Consider the following 23,262-nt stretch of genomic DNA (forward strand, 5'->3'; position numbering starts at 1 on the left):
TAGAATAAAAATACTTTTTAAAAATTTCCCTGTTTTGTTTTACCTTAAAAGAGATATGTGTCTTTAAATCCAGTCTCGTTTTTCAGTTGTCACCAGATAGTTTTGTTGTATCTTTAGCAAGGTTTGTATTATTATAAACAGGCTTGGGCAGGAAAGGCGTGCAGTTACGCACTGTAACTGACTACGCTTATGATACGCCTATGATACTTTTTCTTTTTGACAATAGCTATTTTGATTTTTTAAATGCTATAAAATAAATTGTTACATTATAAATAACTTTTAACCGTTGATCTTTTCTTAAGTTTTTATTTATTTATATGCTATAAAATAAATTGTTACATTATAAATAACTTTTAATCGTTGATCTTTTCTTAAGTTTTTATTTATTTAAATGCTATAAAATAAATTGATACATTATAAATAACTTTTAATCGTTGATCTTTTCTTAAGTTTTTATTTATTTATAAGAAAAATAAAAAAGGAGTTATAGTGATTGTTTAAAATAAATGTATTTTGCGTAAATTAACAAAATTATATTTAATTTTTTTTTTTATGCAGGTATGTTTTATGATAAATTTAAATACAATAATTTGTTTGAAACTATTTTTCAATGTCTTTCTAAAAATCTTTAAAAAGATAATTTTTTAAGTAACTTTAAATTATAAATAAGTTGAATAAAATCTTCGGTTGCAATAAAATGATTTAATTTCTTTATTTTTTTTTTTTTTCTATTTTTGAAAAAAACTGTTTAAAAAAATTCTTTTTTAAACTTGACTAACTAATCAGAGCATTAAATGATTAAAAATTACTATTTTAAATAGACTAAGGTATTTTAAAAAAAAAATTTTTTTTAAACTTCTTGGAAAAAATAAATGTTTATATAATTTAAAAATATATATAACACATTTTAATAATTTAAATAAAATATCTTTATTCATTAAACAATCATTAAAAGTAATTTGTAAAAGCGTTTTGCATAACTTAAGTAAAACTTTCAAGAAGATAAATTTCTAAGTAATTTATTTTAAACGCAATTAAAAACATAACAAAAAGTAATTTTCGCTTCAGGTTTGAGTTTTTTGAGTTTTATTTTAGTGCATAACTCAAGTAAAACTTTCAAAAAAATAAATTTTTAAGTAATTTATTTTAAACGCAATTAAAAACGTAACAAAAAGTAATTTTTGCTTCAAGTTTGAGTTTTTTGAGTTTTATTTTGATGTTGCTCTTTAGATTTAAAACACCCCCTGCCTTGGGGTCCTTGGTTGAGTAAAGGTTAGTGATGGTGTCTCAATAAAAATGCTCAGTTGGGCATGTGTTAAATGCATCTGACTATTGTCTTGTAGAAGGCCTCCTAGGCAAAGACTTAAGGGATAAACAGATTTTTTTTGTTGACCAGCCAACTGCCCCCCCTTCTTCATCTATGAGGCTGGTGCAGGTGTATTTTTAATACATTATTTCCAGTTTAGGATGTTGAACGCTGGATCTTCTTGACTCAATGCATGGGTTTTGCTTGTGTCCCTTGTGTCTATTAATCACTGTCTTGTGTCTATTAATAAACTCTAAGTCATAATAAAGGGCTTGGAGCCCTTTATTATGAATTAGGGTTTATTAATATTGATGAAGCAATTGCTTAGACTATTAAATAGTGTACTGAGTACTATCTGTGCTTTGAGTCAAGTTCTTTAATAAATTTAAATATGACTAAAGCACCAAAAACTATAAAACTCAAAAACCATTGTCACCACCAAATTCTTTAAATCTATCATTCACTAATATTCATAGTCTTCAAAGTAACTTTTTTTCTGTTGAGTCTTATCTCTTGCGCGGTTCACCAGACCTACTTGCTCTTTGTGAGATTAACTTGAGTTTTGCTGTCTCATATTGTGATCTTAGTGTTGATGGTTATCTTACTTTAATTCGTAGAGACTCCAGTAGTCACATGCTTGGCCTGGGCAAAAATGCATTGTAAACATAGTTGGACCTACTTATGCAGCCAACCTCCTATCACTATCACATCGTCATAATATTGATTTTCTTTTTCTTTTCTACAAATACTTTAATGGACACTGCTCTAAAGAGCTAGTGTTTCTTGTGCCATCCACTAAAAATCATTCTCATTTTACTCATCATTCAATTAAGTCTCATCCTTTTTCAGTGACTGTTCCTTAGTACTCCGAAAACTCTTATTTGTCTAGTTTTTTTCCTCGAACATCAGTTCTTTGGAAATCGCTTCCTTCAACTTGCTTTCCTGATTCGTATAATTTGCAATCTTTTAAGTTGTCTGTTAATCGTTATCTTGCTCTACAAACTTCATCTTTTTTCTTCTAACTCTAATAGCGGTTGCTTGCAGCCTTGTTGAAATCAAAAATGTTGAAGAGAAAAAAAAAAAGTTATAAAATTATTAAAAGTGTACTTTTCCTTGCAACATAAAAAATATATTTTCAAAAAGCATTTACTCATTTAATCTTTAATTAAAAATCATTGTGCATTGTTTTCCTTATTCAAAAAATTTGATTATTTTAAGTATTGTTAGTATATAAACAAAAATCTCATATGTCAAAAATGCAATGGTCTCGAAAAAAAATGAAATGCTTACTTTGGTCTTCCAACATAGTCACTTTTTTGAATTGCTTCAACAACATAACGTAAAAATTCATGAGCATCCTCTTGACGACCAAATCGAAAACTTTTACCGATAACTGAGAAAATGGAAAAAAATTTATTTAGAATATTGATTGATGCAATTTTATTTCTGCTGATTGATGCAATTAATAATTACTATATACTGTTTAAATAAATTTTTTTAAACAAAAAAATTTATTTAAACAGTATATAGTAATTATTAATTATCACAAAAAAATACACATTTTTGTAAATAAAAATATATATATAATATCAGCCCTCGATATTAGGGTCGGCATTTGGCAATGCCAAACTACCTGCTGACCTTTTTTGAGGTCTGCAAAAAATTGCCTACCTCATTTCTATGTTTTATGGTCAAACCTTTGTTTCACCTTTTTTCAGCTGACCTGATGTCGGCCTCATACAGAATAATGTCAGCAAATTATTTCCGACCTAATTTTTCCTAATTCTGAGGGCTGATAATATATATGTGTGTGTGAATATATACTTTTGCTTGGTTGTAGAGAAGAACACACATATATATATATATATGTGTGTGTGTGTGTGTGTGTGTGTGTGTGTGTGTGTGTGTGTGTGTGTGTGTGTGTGTGTGTGTGTGTGTGTGTGTGTGTGTGTGTGTGTATATGTACATATATACTTTTGCTGGTTAAATACATACATGGACTACTAAAATTTAAGGATGCATGGCTTTAAATTGATGTAAAATCAACAAGGGTTGACTTTGACAACTGTAATACACTAACATATAATGTGCATTTTATCATAACAAATTAAAATAAGTAAAAAAATACTAAAGTAGTACTAAAAAAATACTGATAAGCTGCAACTTATATAGATAGATTTAACAAGATTAATTAAATAAAAAAATTTAAATCCGAACAGTTGATATACAACAGCTGTAAAAAAATTATAACTTAATATAATATTTTTAGAGAACTGTTTTGTTAGTATTAATAAAAAAATTATTCTTTGATAAATTTCTAGGTTTTCTTATTATTTTGTCACTACAAATGCATCAGATCTGACTGTTTTTACCACTTATTTCGGACAATGTTCCCACAAATCTTAGAAAATAACAATTTTTGCTTTAAATTTAAATGATCTGTGCCTAGATAATTTTTTCAATTATAAATGCTTCATGACCAAGTGCATCAACTCGAAATAACTGGCTAACAGAAAAGATTGAGAAAAATTCATCAAATGCTAAATGGTTAATTAGTTAAAGGCTATTGTGATTTTGTAAGGATATTGTGATTTTGTAAAGGATATAGTGATTTTGTAAATTTATATGAAAAAGAAAAAATAAAGCTTAAAGTAAGTTTATTGAAAGAACTGCATCTATATGGAATTACCTTAATATCAAACCAGAAAGTTTAGACATATGCTTGAATAATACTAATAGAGCTTCATACAAAAGTGTAAATGATATACATTCATGAAATGTTGAAATATACTAAAGCTGTTGCAGCAATACCCAGATGTCTGGAAACAGAACAATTCATTCACAAGCAAAATTAAAAATGCTTTTTCAATTATGCTTCATGGAGTTTAATTAGAAAATTAAAGATATTTTCTTGTTAACATGGAACTACCAATAAGGTGAAAAAAAATTTACTGGGAAAATTTTCTTCTGACATTATTATATTATTCTTTATTGTATTAAGTATTTTTTCATAAATAAAAGACTATTAAACAAGACTGTTTATTTTGTCTTTTTTAAATTTATTATATCTTTTATTTATAAAATATAATATGTTTTTCATGCTATTTTTAACACTCCATACTTATAAAAAAATTTAGGTAATAATATGGAGGTAATAATATGGAGGTATACAGATTCTATCTGTTGAATTGCTTGCACCCCTTCTTCATCTAATTAAACTGACACAGATTTTTATTACATTATTTCCAGTTTAGGATGTTAAACTGACACAGATGTATTTTTATTACATTATTTCCAGTTTAGGATGTTAAATACTGGATCTTCTTGACTCAATGTATGAGTTTTGCTTGTGTCTCTGTTTTTATGACTAGGCAACTCATTCTATTATCTCCTAATGAGGGTACAGCTCTAAAACTCAGTTTTATGGTTCTGAGGCAGGCTGGTAGTCAGGTTTTCTGAACTCCGTGGTAGCTCTCAGAGAGGCTGATTCCATCAACCGCTGAAAAATATCAAAGTATTAACAGTGTCATGTTGCGCATGGATGGTGTCCCTGTACTTTTGGTGTGCATTGTCAAGACCACATTTGGAGCCCTTTGTTACAGCTTAGGGTTTATTAATAGTAATGAGGCAATTGCTTGGGCTATTAAACAGTGTACTGAGTACTATCTATGTTTTGAGTCAAGTTCTTTAAACCATCATCATCACCAAGTTCTCTGTACCTATCATTCACTAATATTGGTGGTCTTCGAAGTAACTTTTCTTCTGTTGAGTCTTATCTCTTGCAAAGTTCACCTGACCTACTTGCTCTTTGTGAAACTAATTTGAGTTCAACTGTCTCATCTTGTGATCTTAGTGTTAATGGTTATCTTCCTTTACCTTGCAAAGACTCCAATAGTCACATGCTTGGCCTGGGAAAAAACGCATTGTAAACTATTATCACATCGTCGTAAAGTTGCTTCTCTTTCTCTTTTCTACAAATACTACAATGGGCACTGCTCTAAAGAGCTAGCGTCTCTTGTGCCATCTACTAAAATTCATTCTCGTGTTACTCGTCATTCAATTAAGTCTCGTCTTTTTTCTGTGACTGTTCCTAAATGCTCCAAAAACTCTTATTTGTCTAGTTTTTTTCCTCGAACATCAGTTCTTTGGAATTCGCTTCCTTCAACTTGCTTTCCTGATTCGTATAATTTGCAATCTTTTAAGTTGTCTGTTAATCGTTATCTTGCTCTACAAACTTCATCTTTTTTCTTCCAACTCTAATAGCGGTAAAAGTCTCTTCTAGTTGGCTCCATATCTGTTCCTTTTTACTTGAGCACAATTTTCAGTGTGTGATAAAGTCTTATTAGGCATTGTGACAATATATTTGGACAACAAATATTTATGCGCTACTGCAAGTCTGGCTTTTCACAGAAATGACAAATGCAAAATTATGAATGTTAAAAAACACAAAAGTTGACTTTTTTTTTTTTTTCCTAAAACCATAAATTTTTATTATTATTGTTTTGCTCTTGACTGGAAGCCAAGAAAACTATTTTACTTAGAACTTTTATCAATTTGGAAACTTTGTTTTAAAAATAAAGGAAATAAATATTTTCTGCATTTTAGGGTTTTGACTGAAATGTTAAAATGGCAATAACTTTCTCGGACATCAAAAAATATTTTAAAAATTTGTGAAAACCATCTCCATGCATATACCTAGTACCATAAGACCTAGTACAAAAATTTTCTGAGGAAATTTTTTTTTTATCTTGACAGTAATTCCATGCCTATGTGTGTTATAGTACTGATTTCAAAAGAATGACAAATAAGTACTAGGTAAAAAGTAAAAATGAAGTTTATTTTAGCTGCAAAATCTTTTACAAACTCATTCTCTGCTTTCAGAGCTGCCTTAGAGGAAGATGGATAAATCTGACAAATAATGAAATCGCAAAATGAAGCAAAAACTACTTTTAATCATTATCTTTGGTGAGTGCTTAATTGTATTTCTAAAAAAGAGGGATTGTTATTAATTCAAAAACATACAAAACATATACAAATTATTATAATATATATTATAACATGTAATATGTTCATAAGGCAGCTGATGCAAATTATTAACTCTTTTAAGCTTTTTTTTTTATAGTCACATATAAGATTTGAAAATACTAAATAATTGAAAAGTTATTTGATGATCCTATTGACCCTTAAAACTGCTCTAAATGGTTCTTTTTGATTTCTCATTCTACATACTGATTTGTTCTGGAAATTTCCAGTCTGGATGGCTTCTGATTCCAAAACTTTTTCACTGAGTTTAATATTTTTCCATGAGCATGCAAGGTACTACATAGATTCCAATGATCATCTGCATTGTACATTCGGTCAGTAAACGAATGGTCCGCCCATCTATAAGAGATGAATCTAAAAATGTCGAGTAGTGAGTCTCTTCTCTCCGGTAGAAGAATAAACGCCAAAAGAGCTAGTATTGCTCAGGAATTACATCTTGCATTATTTAATTTAGGTATTTTCTGAAACTTCATTTTCGAAAATACTCCAGATCGTTTAAAAAGAGGAATACCTGAGTTAAATGAAATAGAAATTTCATATCATTGCATCATCATGCTGTTTTAGTAATCACTTATTTACCATTATTGAAATTCTTCCTGAGCTGTTCTTAGTTCTTTACAATATTTCCTGGATATTCAGATAACAGATACTACTTGGTCAAGAACATGATGCTTTTTTGTCTGGCAGATAACTTAACTTCTCTTTGTTTATTCTTTAACACTAAAACTTGATATTCTTGTTAACTAATATGTTTACTATCAAAGTGCTGTGACCAGCAATAGTGTTTTCTTCATTTCTTCTTTAATAGTTGGTCTAAATATACTAGAATGTGAAGGTGTCTGAATGTTGACGCCATCTTGAGACAACTGTCAACAAATGGTTGCTGCTTTGCTGGTTGATAAATTTGAAAACATTACTAATTTGGTTGCAGTTTTGGTTTTGTTGTAGTTCTTGCTGGTACTTGTGGACTGTTCTTCTGAATCTTCAGACCTTATTCAGATATTCTCCTTCAGACTGGGATTCGGAAGTTGACGTTGCTGTTGTTGTTGTTACAGATGTCGAAGTAGGCTTCAAGGACATTTTTCCTCTTTTGGAATGATAGATAGTTTTTGAATTAGCAGTTTTCCAGTTGTATACCCGACCTATCCTTTGCTTTTAATCTGAAGATGATACATTCTCTTTTCCTAACTGCAGAGCCATTCGCCATCTTTTTATAAGAAATATATAAAACTAAGAAAATACAATCCATTGAATGAATTTTTTTCTCATTCGGTCAAAAAATTCATTCAATAGATTGTATTTTCTTAGTTTTATATATTTATTGCATGCCTTCAGCACTTGATCCAGTTTTGCTTGGGAGATTTGATAAATGTGGAAAATTTAATTTATTATGCCATAAACTTGTTACTACTTTCTCAATTTGCTTTATGTGTTCTCGTCTCTCTTATAGATAATATAGATTCTCCCAGAAACAGGTATAACAAATGTGTGTGCTATTGTACTATATTGTATTATATTGTTTGAATGCCATCTGGAGAACACAGATTCATATAAAATTATTTTCGTTGCCCAATCAAGATTAATTTTATTTAGTTAAATTTTTTTTTTTTTTTTTTAGTTGTTCTGTTGTATTTTATGATGTCCTGAATAATTTAATAAGAGGTTTAACAAAAAATTAGAGAGTCTTTACTTAAACAGAAAAACGTGGTCAAATTTACTTAAATTGATTACTTATAAAACAGGAAATATGAACTTTGAATTAATTTGTAGATTTTGAATATTTTTTGATTTTTTAGTTTTATTTTTTGCATTTCTAATACATTTTTTTACAAGTGCTTTGTTTGTCTTCTAGTTTATTTGTCTCAATTTGATAAATATGAAAATTTTTTATAAGAAATAAATTTAAGAAAAATTGATAATTTTTTTTACTTCTGCTTTAGGAAAGACCACAATTCAATTCTTTGTGATAATTTTAACTGAACTAATCAACACAACTTGTCTTGAAAAATTGAGCTATATATCTGCATTTTTTACAATTCAACTCAATCTTAATGAAACTTTAATAAATTTTTGAAAATAAGGATCGAAATTTACAAAACAACCAAGAAAACAGAAACAGCAAAAAAGAGCACCTAAGAGTTTTTTTTTCATTTGATTTTTCATAATTTATGTAAATTTCAAAAACTTTAATTTAAGTTAATTTAAACATTTTTATTTTCTGTTTAAGAAAAGACCTTTCACCAATTCTGTGTAACAACTCTAATTAAATTATTCAGGACAACATAGTTTTATCTTTGAAAACAGTTGGAATTTTAAGGATGTTCATAACTTATTAAAATCTTTGAGTGATGCAAAAATCAACAAATTTAAGAGTTAAATGCCTTGGATATTTCTACATGAAATCGCCTGTTCACTATATACATACAAATATGTGTCAATAAAAAAATCGATGCTATAGAACGGCATTATTTACTACAGTGTACTGTCTGTCCGTTCACCGTAAAATACCTTCAGTAAATTACAACTAAATTTTTTTTTTTTTTTTTTTTTTTTTTTTTAAACATCTTCGCTTCCAACAAGGCTGCAAGCAGCCACTAATTAAAGTTGGAAGTTACTGTAAGAGAAAAGATGAAGATTGTAGAGCAAGATAATGATTGACAGACGATTTAAAAGATTGCAAATTATACGAATCAGGAAAGCAAGATGAAGGAAGCGAATTCCAAAGAACTGATGTTCGAGGAAAAAAACTAGACGAATAAGCGTTTTTGGAGCACTTAGGAACAGTCACAGAAAAAAGATGACACTTAATTGAATGACGAGTAACACGAGAATGAATTTTAGTAGATGGCACAAGAGACGCTAGCTCTTTAGAGCAGTGCCCATTATAGTATTTGTAGAAAAGAGAAAGAGAAGCAACATTACGACGATGTGATAATGGTTGAAGGTTGGCTGCAAGAGCAGGTCCAACTATGTTTACAATGCGTTTTTGCACATTGTCTAAAAGAGAAAGGGCATCATTAGAAGATCCGCCCCAGATATGGCAACAGTATTCCATAGAAGGCCGGATTTGAGATTTATAGAGATAGAGAATAGAATCCAGAGTAAGAAAGTGGCGAGCTCGATAAAGAGATGCAACCTTAGCAGATGCTAATTTTGCAACTGATTTGATATATGGTTTCCAAGAAAGATTGGAAGTAAGAGTTAATCCTAGAAGATGAAGAGTAGGTGACTCATCGAGTACATCACCGTTCATAAATATAGGAAGATCTAAATTATTGCGATAACGATTGGCTGAAAAAAATTGAGTTTTATCTGAATTAAAGTTCACCAGCCACTGTGAGCCCCATGCTGTAGCAGAAGTGAGATCCTTTTCAAGCTCAAATGCCCCCTCCAAGCAATCAGAGGGTGTTGGTTTCTTATCACGACAAGAATAAATGGTAGTGTCATCAGCAAACAATGCCACCTTAGATGTGAGAATATCTGGAAGATCGTTAATGTAAATTAAAAAGAGTATAGGGCCAAGGATAGAACCTTGAGGAACCCCTGAAGTTACAGAATAAGAAGAAGAGTGTTGTCCATCGAGGACAACTTTTATGCTACGATTGAAAAGGAAGGATTCAATGATCTTAAAGATGTTGCCGGATACACCATAAGAAGAAAGCTTATGGAGAAGACCAGCATGCCAAACTTTATCAAACGCTTTTGAAATGTCAAGAGCGATGGCTTTAACCTCTCCACCTTCATCTAATGCACGATAAAACCTGTCAGTTATTACTGTTAGCAAATCAGCTGTAGAACGAGAAGATCGAAATCCATATTGATGGTCAGAAAGTAAGTTATTAGATTCAAGATGAGAAATTAAGTGTTTGTTAATTAAAGATTCAAAAACCTTGCTTATGATAGGAAGAAGACTTATGGGACGGTAGTTAGACAAATCAGATCGCTCTCCAGAATTTTTGAAGATAGGGATAACAGATGCGGCTTTCCAGCAGGCTGGAAAACAAGACTCTAATAAGCACTTGTTGAATAGTTTTGAGAGTATAGACGACAGCTCCGGACAACACTTCTGGAGAATTGTTTTGCTGATAAATATGGAAGTAACGGTTTCGATTGGCAATCGCAGCAGCACAGTGTGAGGAAAACCATGAAGGAGAGTGAGGCTTGACCTGGAATCGTCGAGAGGGAATAAAAGATTCCATGCCAGCCTGAATCCACGAAGTTATGTAAGAAGCACATTTGTTGACAGGAAGTTGAAAGATTTCTACCAAAGGGCCATCACGAAGAAAGTCACGGAAAGAATCCCAGTCAGCTTTACTGTAGTTGAAAGAGGTTCGGTAATAGGGGGATTCAGGTGATGAAGAAGAATGATATATTAGTTTTAGAGAGATCAAACTGTGATCAGAAGAACCTAAGGGTGAATGCGGAGAAACTGAGCACTGACTAGGATCAGAAACAAGACATAAGTCGAGTAGAGAAGGTAAATGATTAGGGTTGTCAGGAAAGCGAGTTGGAAAGTTGACTATTTGAGTTAGGGATTGAGAAAGGCAAAAGTTGTGGGCTTTAATGCCTGCAGAGTCACTGACACTAGAGCCAAGCCATTCAGAGTGGTGAGCATTAAAGTCACCGACAACAACTATATTAGCTGATGGATAAAGAGAGAGGGCTTGGTCAATATGATCAGAAATAACATCAAAAAGAGTGCAGTCTTGAGATGAAGGAGAGCGATATAGAACAAAGAGAAAGGCAATAGAGCGAAGTGGTGCTAAACGAAAGCACATGAAAGAATAGTCTGTGGATTCAAATCTAGTTTCACGACAAACAGGTGAATTCTTACGAATGTAAATGCCCAGGCCAAGCATGTGACTATTGGAGTCTTTACGAATCAGAGGAAGATAACCATCAACACTAAGATCACAAGATGAGACAGCCGAACTCAAATTAGTCTCACAAAGAGCAAGTAGGTCTGGTGAACTTTGCAAGAGATAAGACTCAACAGAAGAAAAGTTACTTCGAAGACCACGAATATTAGTGAATGATAGGTTTAGAGAACTTGGTGATGATGATGGTTTTTTGTGTTTTATAGTTTTTGGTACTTTATTCATTTTTAAATTGGATTGAAGAACTTGACTCAAAGCATAGATAGTACTCAGAACACCGTTTAATAGCCCAAGCCATTGCCTCATTACTACTAATAAACCCTAAGCCGTAACAAAGGGCTCCAAATGTGGCCTCCGCAATGCACACCAAGAGTACAAACAGGGACACCATCCATGCGCAACATGGCACTGTTAGTACTTTGATATTTTTCAGCTGTTGATGGAATCAGCCTCTCTGAGAGCTACCACAGAGTTCGGGAAACCTGACTACCAGCCGGCCTCAGAACCATAAAACTGAGTTTTAGAGCTGTACCCTCATAAGGAGATAATAGAAGGAGTTGCTTAGTCATAAAAACAGTGACACAAGCAAACCCATGCATTGAGTCAAGAAGATCCAGCATTCAACATCCTAAACTGGAAACAATGTATTAAAAATACATCTGCGCCAGCCTAATAGATGAAGAAGGGGTGCGAGACTGGTCAACAGATAGAATCTGTTTACCCCTTAAGTCTTTGCCTAGGAGGCCTTCTACAAGACAGTAGCTGGGTGCATTTAACATCTGCCCAAGATGAGTATTTTTATCGAGACACCATCTCTAGCCTTTACTCAACCAAGAGCCCCAAGGCAGGGGGTGTTTTAAATCGGAGTTGGCATCTCGTAGCCTTTGCCTCAAAAGGCGTATCCTACAAGGCAGCAGGACATGAAGCAGATTGTACTGGGTTACATGTTACCAGTAGCAGGATAACCTGATCTGACAAAATTAGAAAATCACTGAAAGTATTAATGCTAACCCCCCCCCCTCCTTTCTTTAAAAAATTTTTTGCAGACGCCCATGGCTAAGAGTTATTCACACTTGCGTAAGTCAGTTTACATGGGCAAAATAAAGACTGCGCATAACATAAACTTTTTGGTAAAAAAATGTTAAATATATTGATGATTTAGTTATTTTTTAAAAACTCCTCACTCTTGATATTATTTCAACATAGATAAAAAATGATATAATTTTAACATAGATAAAAAAACTTCAAACAAAACTTCAAACTTCAAGTTTAAAACTTGAAGTTTAAAGTTTGAAAAAATTCTTTTATAACAAATTAACATGTGCTAAAAAACAATTTTAAAAAGTTAGAGTACACAGCAAATAAGTTTCATAAAAACCGCAAATAAATTGCATATTAAAACTTCCAATTGTTGTTTTAAAATAAAAAAATTGTTTTTGTAAAATGTTTTTTTCCTAAACTTGTATAAAATGCTGTAGCTAAAAATACCAGCCATCTTAAAAAAATATGTAAGTTGTAAAAATTTTATAAAACTTTTTTTTCTTATATATTCTTTTTTTAATTATTAAATTTTTCTAGTCTATTTAAATTTGATATTTCATTACAATTTTGTATCCTTTTTTAATATTGGTTGTTTTTTTTCTCAGTAGATAGGTTTAGCTTTTTGCCGTAAATTATTGAAATGCTTTAAAAGTTAAAAAATGCAAACTGTTATTATTCATGTCTAAAAAAATTATTTTGAACATGTACGAACAAGGCATGCGACAGCACACACTTTCCAGGAAGGCTTGTTATAGCATTTTTATATTTTCACATATTAGTTTAAATAACTAAATAGTTAAATAAATATAAAAATAATATATAAATTGATTAAATGAAAACGTTAAGATAAAACAGAAAAGTTTTTTAAATGCCTGTCTTTCTGCCTTTTTATCGATAAAAAAACAAATACTATTCCTGAATGAAGAATAAACAAAATAAAAATTCATTAGAATTATCAGAAATTATCATCAAAAAATAATAATTTAAATATCTAGAAAAAAAGCCTGCGCAAGATTATCTAGGCGGGTGGCTCACTTATCCTTTCAAGTTTATTTTAGACGGGCTATTTGTTGCTCTTGCACTCATTTGCAAACTGCCGAAGTCTATACATATATATATACTTTTTTTTTTTTTCTTTTTTTTTTTTTTTTTTTTTCAATATCTTCATTTCCAACAAGCAACCACTATTAGAGTTGGAAGTTACTGGGAGAGAAAAAATGAAGTTTATAGAGCAAAATGATGATTGACAGACGACTTCAAATATTGAAAATTATATGAATTTGAAAAACAAGATAAAGGAAGCGAATTGATGTTCGAGGAAAAAAACTGGACAAATAAAAAATTTTAGGAACAGTCACAGTAAAGGATGAGACGTAATAGAATGAAAAGTAACACGAGAATGAATTTTAGTAGATGGTAAAAGAGACGCAAGCTCTTTAGAACAGTGTCCATTATAGTACTTATAGAAAAAAGAAAGAGAAGCAACATTATAAAGTTGTAATAATGGTTGAAGGTTGGCTGCAAGAGCAAGTCCACCTATGTTCACAATGCGTTTTTGCGCCTTAAGGGTAGAGGAAGGGTAGATGACTCATCAAGTACATTACCATTTATAAATATAGAAAAATGTACATTATTGCGATAAAGATTACCTGATTGAGTTTTCTCTGAGTTAAAGTTCATCATCTATTATGAGCCCTAGGCTGTAGCAGAAGTGAGATCATTTTCAAGCTCAAATGGCCCCTCCAAGCAATCAGAAGGTGTTGGCTTTCAAGGCAAAAATAAATGGTAGTATCATCAGCAAACAATGCCACCTTAGATGTGAGAATATCTGGAAGATCATTAATGTAAAAAAGAGTATAGGACCAAGGATAGAACCTTGAGGAACCTCTGAAGTTACAGGAAATTAAAATAGAACCTTAAGATAGAACCTTGAGGAACCTCTGAAGTTACAGGAAATTAAAAAGAGTGCTGCCCATTGAAAGGATTCAATAATCTCAAAGATGTTACCTGATACACCATAAGAAAAAAGCTTATGGAGAAGACCAGCATGCCAAACTTTATCAAAAGCTTTTGAAATGTCAAGAGCAATAGCCTTAACCTGTCCACCTCTATCTTGTGCACGATAAAACTTATCAGTTATTACTGTTAGCAAATCAGCTGTAGAACAAGAAGATCAAAATCCATATTGATAATCAGAAAGTAAGATTCAAGATTATTAGATTCAACATGAGAGATAAAGTGTTGTTAACTAAAGATTCAAAAACCTTGCTTATGATAGGAAGAAGACTAATGGAAAGATAGCTACACAAGTCAGATCGCTCTCCAGTATTTTTGATAATAGGGATAACAGATGCCGCTTTCCAGTGTGCTGCAAAACAAGACTCTGATAGGCACTTGCTAAATAGTTTTAAAAGTTTAGACGACAGCTCTGGAAAACACTTCTGCAAGACTATAACATGTATATTGTCCGGACCACAAGCTGTAGAAGATTTTAAGCAGGAAATCACTTTAGTAACAGAAGCTGGAGTAATACAAATGTCAAGCAATGGATCAACATGTTTGTCGGCTAAATCAGATAGAACACAACTAGTGGAATCAAGAGATAATATTGATGAAAAGTTCTTAGCAAACTATTCAGATTTGTCTTTAGTGAGGTGACAGAATCTGAACCATACAAGAGAGGTGGAACAACAGATTTACTCCTAATATAGATACTGTTAAAGATTCTCCAGAAGTCACAAGAGCCTAATTTTTGAGATGAAATAGGAGATTTCGTGACCTGAAAATAGCGGGCTTTGGCGTTATACAAAACTTTTTTACAATAGTTTCTAGCAATAATGAACACCAGCTTTAATAATGGACGCCTGCTTTCTGGAGAAAGAGTGAGGCTGGACTTAAAATTGTTGAGAGCGAATAAAAGATTCCATGCCAGTCTGAATCCAAGAATTTACATAAGAATCACATTTTTTAGCAGGAAGACAAAAGATTTCTACCCAAGGGCCATTGCGAAGAAAATCACGAAAAGAGTCCCAGTTAGTTGGTCCCAGTAAGCTTAAAGGTTGTTGTAAAAGGTACGATGATAAGAAGATTCTGATGAAGAAGAAAATGGGATAATAGTTTTAGAGAGATCAAATCGTGATCAGAAGCACCTAACAGTAAATGTGGAGAAACTGAGCACTGACTAGGATCAGAAACAAGAAATAAGTCGAGTAGAGAAGGAAAATGATTTGGATTGTCTTGGAAAGTTGGCTATTTGAGTTAGAGATTGAGAAAGGCAAAAGTTGTGAGCTTTTTCACCTACAGAGTCACTGACACTAGAACTTAGCCATTTAGTTTAATGAGCATTAAAGTCACCAACAACAACAATATTGGCTGAAGGATAAAGAGAAAGGACTTGGTCAATCTGATCAGAAATAACATCGAAAAGAGTGCAGTCTTGAGATGAAGAAGAGCAATATAGAACAAAGAGAAAAGCAATAGAATGAAGTGGTGCTAAACAAAAGCACATAAAAGAATAGTCTGTGGATTCAAACTTAGTTTCTTGATAAATGGGTGGATTCTTACGAATGTAAATGCCCAGACCAAGCATGTGACTACTGGAGTCTTTACATATTAAAGGAAGATAACCATCAACACTAAGATCACAAGATGAGACAGCAAAACTGAAATTAGTCTCACAAAAAGCAAGTAGGTCTGTTGAACTGTGCAAGAGATAAGACTAAACAGAAGAAGAGTTACTTCAAAGACTACAAATATTAGAGTAAGATAATAAAATGTAACAAATGTAAGATAATAAAATAAAAGCTTACACTGTAACTTTTGAATTATAGACATTGGTTTAATGGCACCATTTGTATTCCCTCGAAAAACTTTTATAAAATGATTTGTCAATTCACATTGCATGCAAAAGCCAACTGTACCACCTGAAAAAATATATAATTAGTAAAACAAATCATGATATATTTAAATATTAAAACTGCAAAAGCCATAAGAAAACATCCGTTATTTTATATACACTACTGTCCATAATTATTTGAATAGTCATACTTTTCAAATTAATCAAATTTTTCTTACTAATGGGAGAGAAACTAGAAACTGAAAATTACCTGAAAATAAGCTATTTTAATTTCGACTAAGTTTAGAAAACAAAAAAACAAATTGAACTACTTTATAATTTACTCTCATCTATCTAACCACCTTTCTTCTATCTAACCACCCTTCTTCTATCTAACCACCCTTGACAGCAATAACCGCTTTAATATTCTATTCTTTATTACTATTTATACTATATTAATCTTTACATAAACATCAGACTTAATGATTTATGAACAATTAACATAAGCATTGGATAACTGCGTGATTATCAAGTGATTAACAAAACAGTACACTTATATAAATGAACACTAAACCCTACTTCAGTCAATTAATTATGTAATTTATTAACTTCATGAGTTTTATCAAAGTATTTTAATAAAAATACTTTTATATTACCTAAATTACCTTAAAAAAATAATGCAAAAAATGCAAAAATAAAAAATTATTAAATTAAATCATGTTTTTTTAAATTTTGATGCTATTTGAATAATTATAGACAGTACATTTCTTGATTTTATTATTTTTTAAATAAAAAATTTAGCATATGATAATAGTTTTTATTTGTGGGAAGGAAGGTAGCAACATGTGTTTTGTGGTCATTAAACTAAATTAACAGGTCAGGTGGTACTATCGGTAATGGTGGTAGGCAATTGGGGTGGTGGTTGAGTGGTTGCTTTTTATTGGCTGATAGTAAAGATGCACCAACCACATCTCTGGTAGTACAACTCAATAAGCGCTTTTAAAAAAATTGAAAATTTTATTTTTGAACTAAATTAAAAAAGTAAAAAAAGTCTTTGCTAAAAAAGATTTTTCTGAAATTTAAAAATGTTATTCTTAGTTTTTAATAATGGTTTGTTGTTAAAACATTGATCTATTGGCAGAAAAACAGTAGCATTTTTATTTCAATAACAATGTATGTATAAAAGTGATACTATGAATATTAAAGCCATCGAAAATAGTATAACAAATTAGAATTGAGTAATGAATTGTTGTTGGGTGGTATCAATTAGTATTAAAATTTCCCACTATTATGCTTCTCACACATATAGTCTCGTACACTCATGATAGTACCAAACCAAGAATATCCTTGTATATTCTTGTTTTGGTACTACTGAAGATCATGAACAAAAGTATATACCAAACGACAAACTATTGGCTTAGTGATTTTAGTTGATTTTTAGCGATTTTAGTTTGGTCATTTGGTATGTTCACGTTATTTTTTTGTCCATAATAGTCAGTGTTGGAATTTCTCAACATATATATTAGAATTATAGAGTGGGGAATGAGTTATAATTTACAACCCACTCTTTTTAAAAAAAACATAAGTTAGTTACAAAAAATAAAGTATACTGTATGAGAATGTTTATTTGTCATGTTGTACTTCTTTTAATTTACTAATGTATCAAACTCATTATATGCTTACAGGAACTATACTTGTTCTAAGACAATTAAAATAGTCATTTTGATAACGTAAATATGTTAAAATAAAACATCGTGCCAATTTAATATAAGAATTAAACAGTCTTAATATACTTTATATGGTAATTTAGTCTTACATTGTTTGTTATATTAGTCAAACAAAAATATACATGATATTTTTTATAAGAAACCAAGCAAATGGCTAGTGCTGAGAAGTTTCTTATTTTAAGGGTTCTATTTTCCCAATCTAGTACTAAAAGTTTCACAAAAAAAAAGTTTATTGCCAGTAGGCCCTTATTTAAAAAAACCTTATATTGTACTTAATTTCCAGGAAAATTTAAAATTTTTAAAATTATCAATATGTTTTATTAATTTTAATTGGTTATCACTTTAGTTGACAAGAGTGCTAAGTAGTGTTGTACACAATTAAAAAAAATAAAAGTATAAATATTAAACAAAAAAAGCAGTAATTTCAACATCTATTTAAACTATAAATACATAGTTATAATAAAAAATTTTTCTGCATATGTTAAGCTTATAAAAGATTTATAAAACGATTTTTTTTTTCTTACATGATTTTGATAGCTCAGTGGTTTAGTGTTCTGTAATTGGGGTCATTTTGCAAGGGTTTAAATCTGATCTTTAACACAATACATTTTCAATTTTTTTAATCTGGCCATATATATTTTTTAGCAAATAATTAAAATAAAATTTTAAAGCTTTTGCTAGCTACAATTAATTTTTTTATTTTTTTTGCCTCCACAGCAGCACCTTCTGGAGTAGCAGGATGGGTTTAATAATTTTATTCTTTATTAAGTTTCAAACCATAATATTTTTGAGACCATCCGCAGTTTATTAGACTAATTACCTGAGCACATTAATAACAAGTCTCTATGACATGAAAAATCTCTGCCCTTTCAAAAGTGTTTTATTTTGTGCTTTAAAAAATTGAAAAAGATTTGAAAAAAAAAAAAGGTGCCAGTGGTAGGATTTGAACCACTGCGATGCATTTCAGAAACGCTGCAAGCTAACCACTTCAGCCACCAAGGCGTTCAGCACAATAAAAAGTTTAAACACAATTTAATAAAAAAAACTTTTTATAACAGCAAATAAATTCTATAAATCAAAATTAAGGTGATGTTGCCGTGATGCAGTTTTCAAGTAAAAGCAAAACTGTAAAACTTAATATATGTTTTAACATTACATAATTTGAAGTTTACATAAGTTAAATATTTGCATGCGCTTTTGTTCACATTTTGGTATAAAAAGTGCTGCAAATCTTTCTCACCAATACCTCAGTTGCAATGGCTGCCAATTCTGAGTTTCAAAAAAAAAAAAAAGCTTTTGGGTTTTTTGGCCAAAAAAACAAGAACCAAAAAAACGACTCACATCTTTAGTTGTAACAATATTAAGAAATGAAGAAAGTAATATTTAAACTAATTTCTATGAACACAGTACACATCTATGTACACAGTACACATCTATGTACACATGTATGTACACAGTACTTAACAAATTTTTTAAATGCATTAAGAAATGTAGGAAATGTTAAGAACTGAAAAGATTGTTACTTTTCATAATTTCTTGTCGCCTATTTGTTTAATCTATTATATGTTATTATTATTATTATATGTTAAATGTTCAGATTCAAAAAATATAATAAAATTATAATAAAATCACAAAAAATAGTTTTTTAAAAACATATATACAAAAATATAAAAGATTTTTAGAAATAAATATCATCAAAACCTTTATCATAATGATTTTTTAAACAAATTATTATTTATTTTTGTTTTAAGTATTAATTAAATATGTTTTTAATTTTTTTAATTTAAATTCAATAAGTTATATAAGCATATTATTATAATGATATTTTAAAAAATTTTATTTTGATTTTATAAACGACAACTTTTTTAAATAACGGTATTCTCTTTACTAAACTTTATATCTCTGTATGTTAATGCTGAACTTAATAGTGTTAGTAGTAGTGCCCTTTTGTGCATGTTTGACATGGAATTTTTAGCAGTCATTGCAACCGAGGTAATAGCGAGAAAGCACTTTTATGCTTTTTTATGCAAATATCTAAATAGTGTAAACATCAAATTATGTAATATTAAAACATATATAAAGTTTTACAGTTATACTTGAAAATTGCATTGCGGCAGTATCTTCATAATTTTGATTTGCAGCATTTATTTGCCATTTTTTGAAGTTTTTTGTTTATTAAATAGATACATTATTTAATAAACATAAATGGGTTCAGAAAATGAGCCCAGCTTTATTGCATAGCAATAAAGTTGCAATAAAAAACAAATATGTTATTTGCAAATGTAAAAAATCCACTTATATAACATTATTTATTTTTATTTTTTTTAATTCACCTCCCCAAGGCCGAAAAAGGCCACTACAAATGAGGAGGCTACCCTCTCTCAACTCTATAACTCCAAAACACAAACCTTGACGAACAAGGCCGCTGCGGGGAGAAACAAGTTGAGTGCTGTACTACCAGGGACATAGTAGGAATCGAACTTAATTGAAGAAACCTTTTTTGATAATTACAAGTCTTTGTTGCTTAAATTGTTGTTTTTTTTATTTTTTATTTTTTTCCTTTTGGTCAAGTGTTTATTGCAGAAGAACAGATCAAGTTACCTTATTTGATATTCTGAGCTCTATATGACCCATTTTTGGGTCCTCATTTGCTTTGGAAATATAGTCTTAATGAGATGGTTGAAATTTCATTATAGACTTAATTTTCGAAAAACACCAGTAGAAATGCCTCATAATTGTCCTCTGTGTTAGAAATTATTTATTATTAGGTAAACCTGTGCATTTAATTCATCAAGTAAGAATAATTAAATTTAATATGTATTAAATTTAATTACACTCAAAATGATTTCTGTAAAAAAATAACAAATGTTTTTGAAAGCCATTATAATTTATTCTTTAATAAAATTTAATATTTAATAAAGATTTTCTTAGGGCTTGTCCATAAATTACATCATGCAATTCTTAAAACTTTTGGACTAAACGGACAAATAACATCTGAAGATATATTTTATTTCTGATAAATAAATTATTTAAATAACTTTTTTAGCAACAAATTAGTGTCGCAGAGCAGGTTATATCGACATTATAATATTTAATGCTGATGCATGTTAACTATTGTTGTTTAATATTTATTATTTTTATTTAATAATCATATTATTATTATTTATTCATCGATGATATATCAGCTATATCATTGACTCTTAAAGCCGTAGACACAGAGGAGTCTATGTTAATAGACTAAAACTTAAGTCAATTTATAAAAAAGTCAATTCCAATTAAATTTAGGTGAATTTCAAAATTCAATTATAATTTATGTTAAATTGAAATAGCCGCAGTTGAGTCAACACATAGTCATAAAAACAGATAGTCTGGCCAGTTGGGCCGTTTTCGCTAGATTCTTAAACAATAAAATAACAATAAACAAAAGTTAGAATTTTGAATTTATGTTGAAAACTGATTATATATCGTGCCAAGACTACCAATAAGTGCACAATAATCTAAAAAATGGTCTAAAAAAAAAAAATCTTTGCTGCCCTCCATATATCAGAGATAAGCTTTCAAAGTACATTTTCTTAGAAGATGATACGAAGCTCTCATTCTAGCTAGTAAAAAGAAGTTATAAAAATTATTTATAGTGATGTTGAAGTTTTTTTATCCAAAATTTTATAAAGTCGCAGTTCAGAAAGGACTTTTCTCTGAGATCCCCACCTCTTATAGGATAACCTTGTTAATCATATTTACAAAACAGAAAGAAAAAATAATAAAGTTAAATATTTTGGTGGATACATATTTAGTACTTTTTATCAAAGAATACGTTATTCAAAAAGTAAGCTGACTTAATCGAAAAACACTCTTTAAAGAGGACAATAAGTTTTCCTTATTGTCCTCTTTATTATGCACAGTGCATGATATAACGGCAACAATAAATACATTTGTTTATTTAAGATAGCATATACATGTATGTATATATATGCGGTAGTGGTGTAGTGGTAGAGCGCTCGCTTCATAAGCGAGAGGTTCGGAGTTCGATCCCCACCACGTCCCTGGTAGTACCGCGCTCAACTTGTTTCTCCGCGCAGCGGCCTTGTTCGTCAAGGTTCGTGTTTCGGAGTTATAGAGTTGAGAGAGGGTTATAACCACAATTAAGTAGCCTCCTCATCTGAAGTGGCCTTCTGGGCCTTGGGGAGGTGAAATAACAAAAAAAAAAAAAAAAAAAAAAAAAAAAAAAAAAAATATACATATACATATATATATATATATATATATATATATATATATATATATATATATATATATATATATATATATATATATATATATATATATATATATATATATATATATATATATATATATATATATATATATATATATATATATATATATGTAAGTATATGTATATATATATACATATATATATATATATATATATATATATATATATATATATATATATATATATATATATATATATATATATATATATATATGTAAGTATATGTATATATATATACATACATATATATGTATATATATATATATATATATATATATATATATATATATATATATATATATATATATATATATATATATATATATATATATATATATATATTAATATATTATGTTAGTGTATTCTACAAACAGAGTGCTCAATTTTCTAAAAGAACAGAGCAATAAAAAATTAGTAAAAACACTTATCTAACCTACTGATGGTGAAACACAGTGTTGAAGTACTTATCTAACTTTTATCTTCAACATCATGTTTCTCCATCAGTAGGTTCATCAGGAAGAATGTCTAAAACATCAAAAAGTTCAAATTATAGAAAAATTATTTCACATGAAGTTGGGAATTGCTATAATTAATTACGTAATAACTGTAGTGATTTGCAACCAGGAAGTTACATTAACTACATAAGATAATTAAAAAATCTTGAAAAAAATTCTTTAGAATTAGGATAATTTTAGACTGATTTAGACTAAAAAAGAAACTTATTTTTATGTCTGCATTTAGAAATAATTCAGATTTTTTATTCAGTAAATTTTCTTGATCTAAATGAGTAATAATTTCAAATTTTTCTTGTAAACATAGTATACATTTTTTGGAAATGTTATTGTAGGCAGGCGCAGTTTTTAGAATAGACCACTTTAATTTAAAATTAATACTTTTTTTTTCAGTAGCCAAATACATTTTGATAGCATAGTCTCTTTTGAGTATTTTTTATGTTTTAAAGATTGTTTGTGGTTGGTAAAACGTTTTTTCCATTTGCTCTTGGTTAAGCCAATATATTGTTTATCAGGGTTGTTTTGCGAGGAAACAATGCATTTGTATATAATATTTTTTGATAAGCAATTGCCATTTATAGGGCAGTCAATATTTTGCTTGCAGTTACAATTTTCAGTACTTTTTCTTTGGGAAATTCATTTTTA

The 23,262-nt window shown here is 29.8% G+C and overlaps 1 protein-coding gene across 2 annotated transcripts in view; it reads right to left on the minus strand.

Moving 5' to 3' along the window:
• The window catches only part of LOC100204626 (ubiquitin carboxyl-terminal hydrolase 42), a 182,965-nt gene that overhangs the window by 153,864 nt on the left and 5,839 nt on the right, over positions 1-23,262 (minus strand). For both annotated transcript variants that reach the window (XM_065803605.1, XM_065803606.1), the window contains exons 2-3: positions 16,077-16,190; positions 2,597-2,699 (exon numbers count right to left, since the gene is read on the minus strand). In XM_065803605.1, coding sequence (XP_065659677.1) covers positions 2,597-2,699; positions 16,077-16,190 — 217 coding nt within the window. The remainder of the gene's footprint in view (positions 1-2,596; positions 2,700-16,076; positions 16,191-23,262) is intronic.

This window comes from Hydra vulgaris, chromosome 08, assembly GCF_038396675.1.
Source record: "Hydra vulgaris chromosome 08, alternate assembly HydraT2T_AEP".
NCBI classification, from domain to species: domain Eukaryota; kingdom Metazoa; phylum Cnidaria; class Hydrozoa; order Anthoathecata; family Hydridae; genus Hydra; species Hydra vulgaris.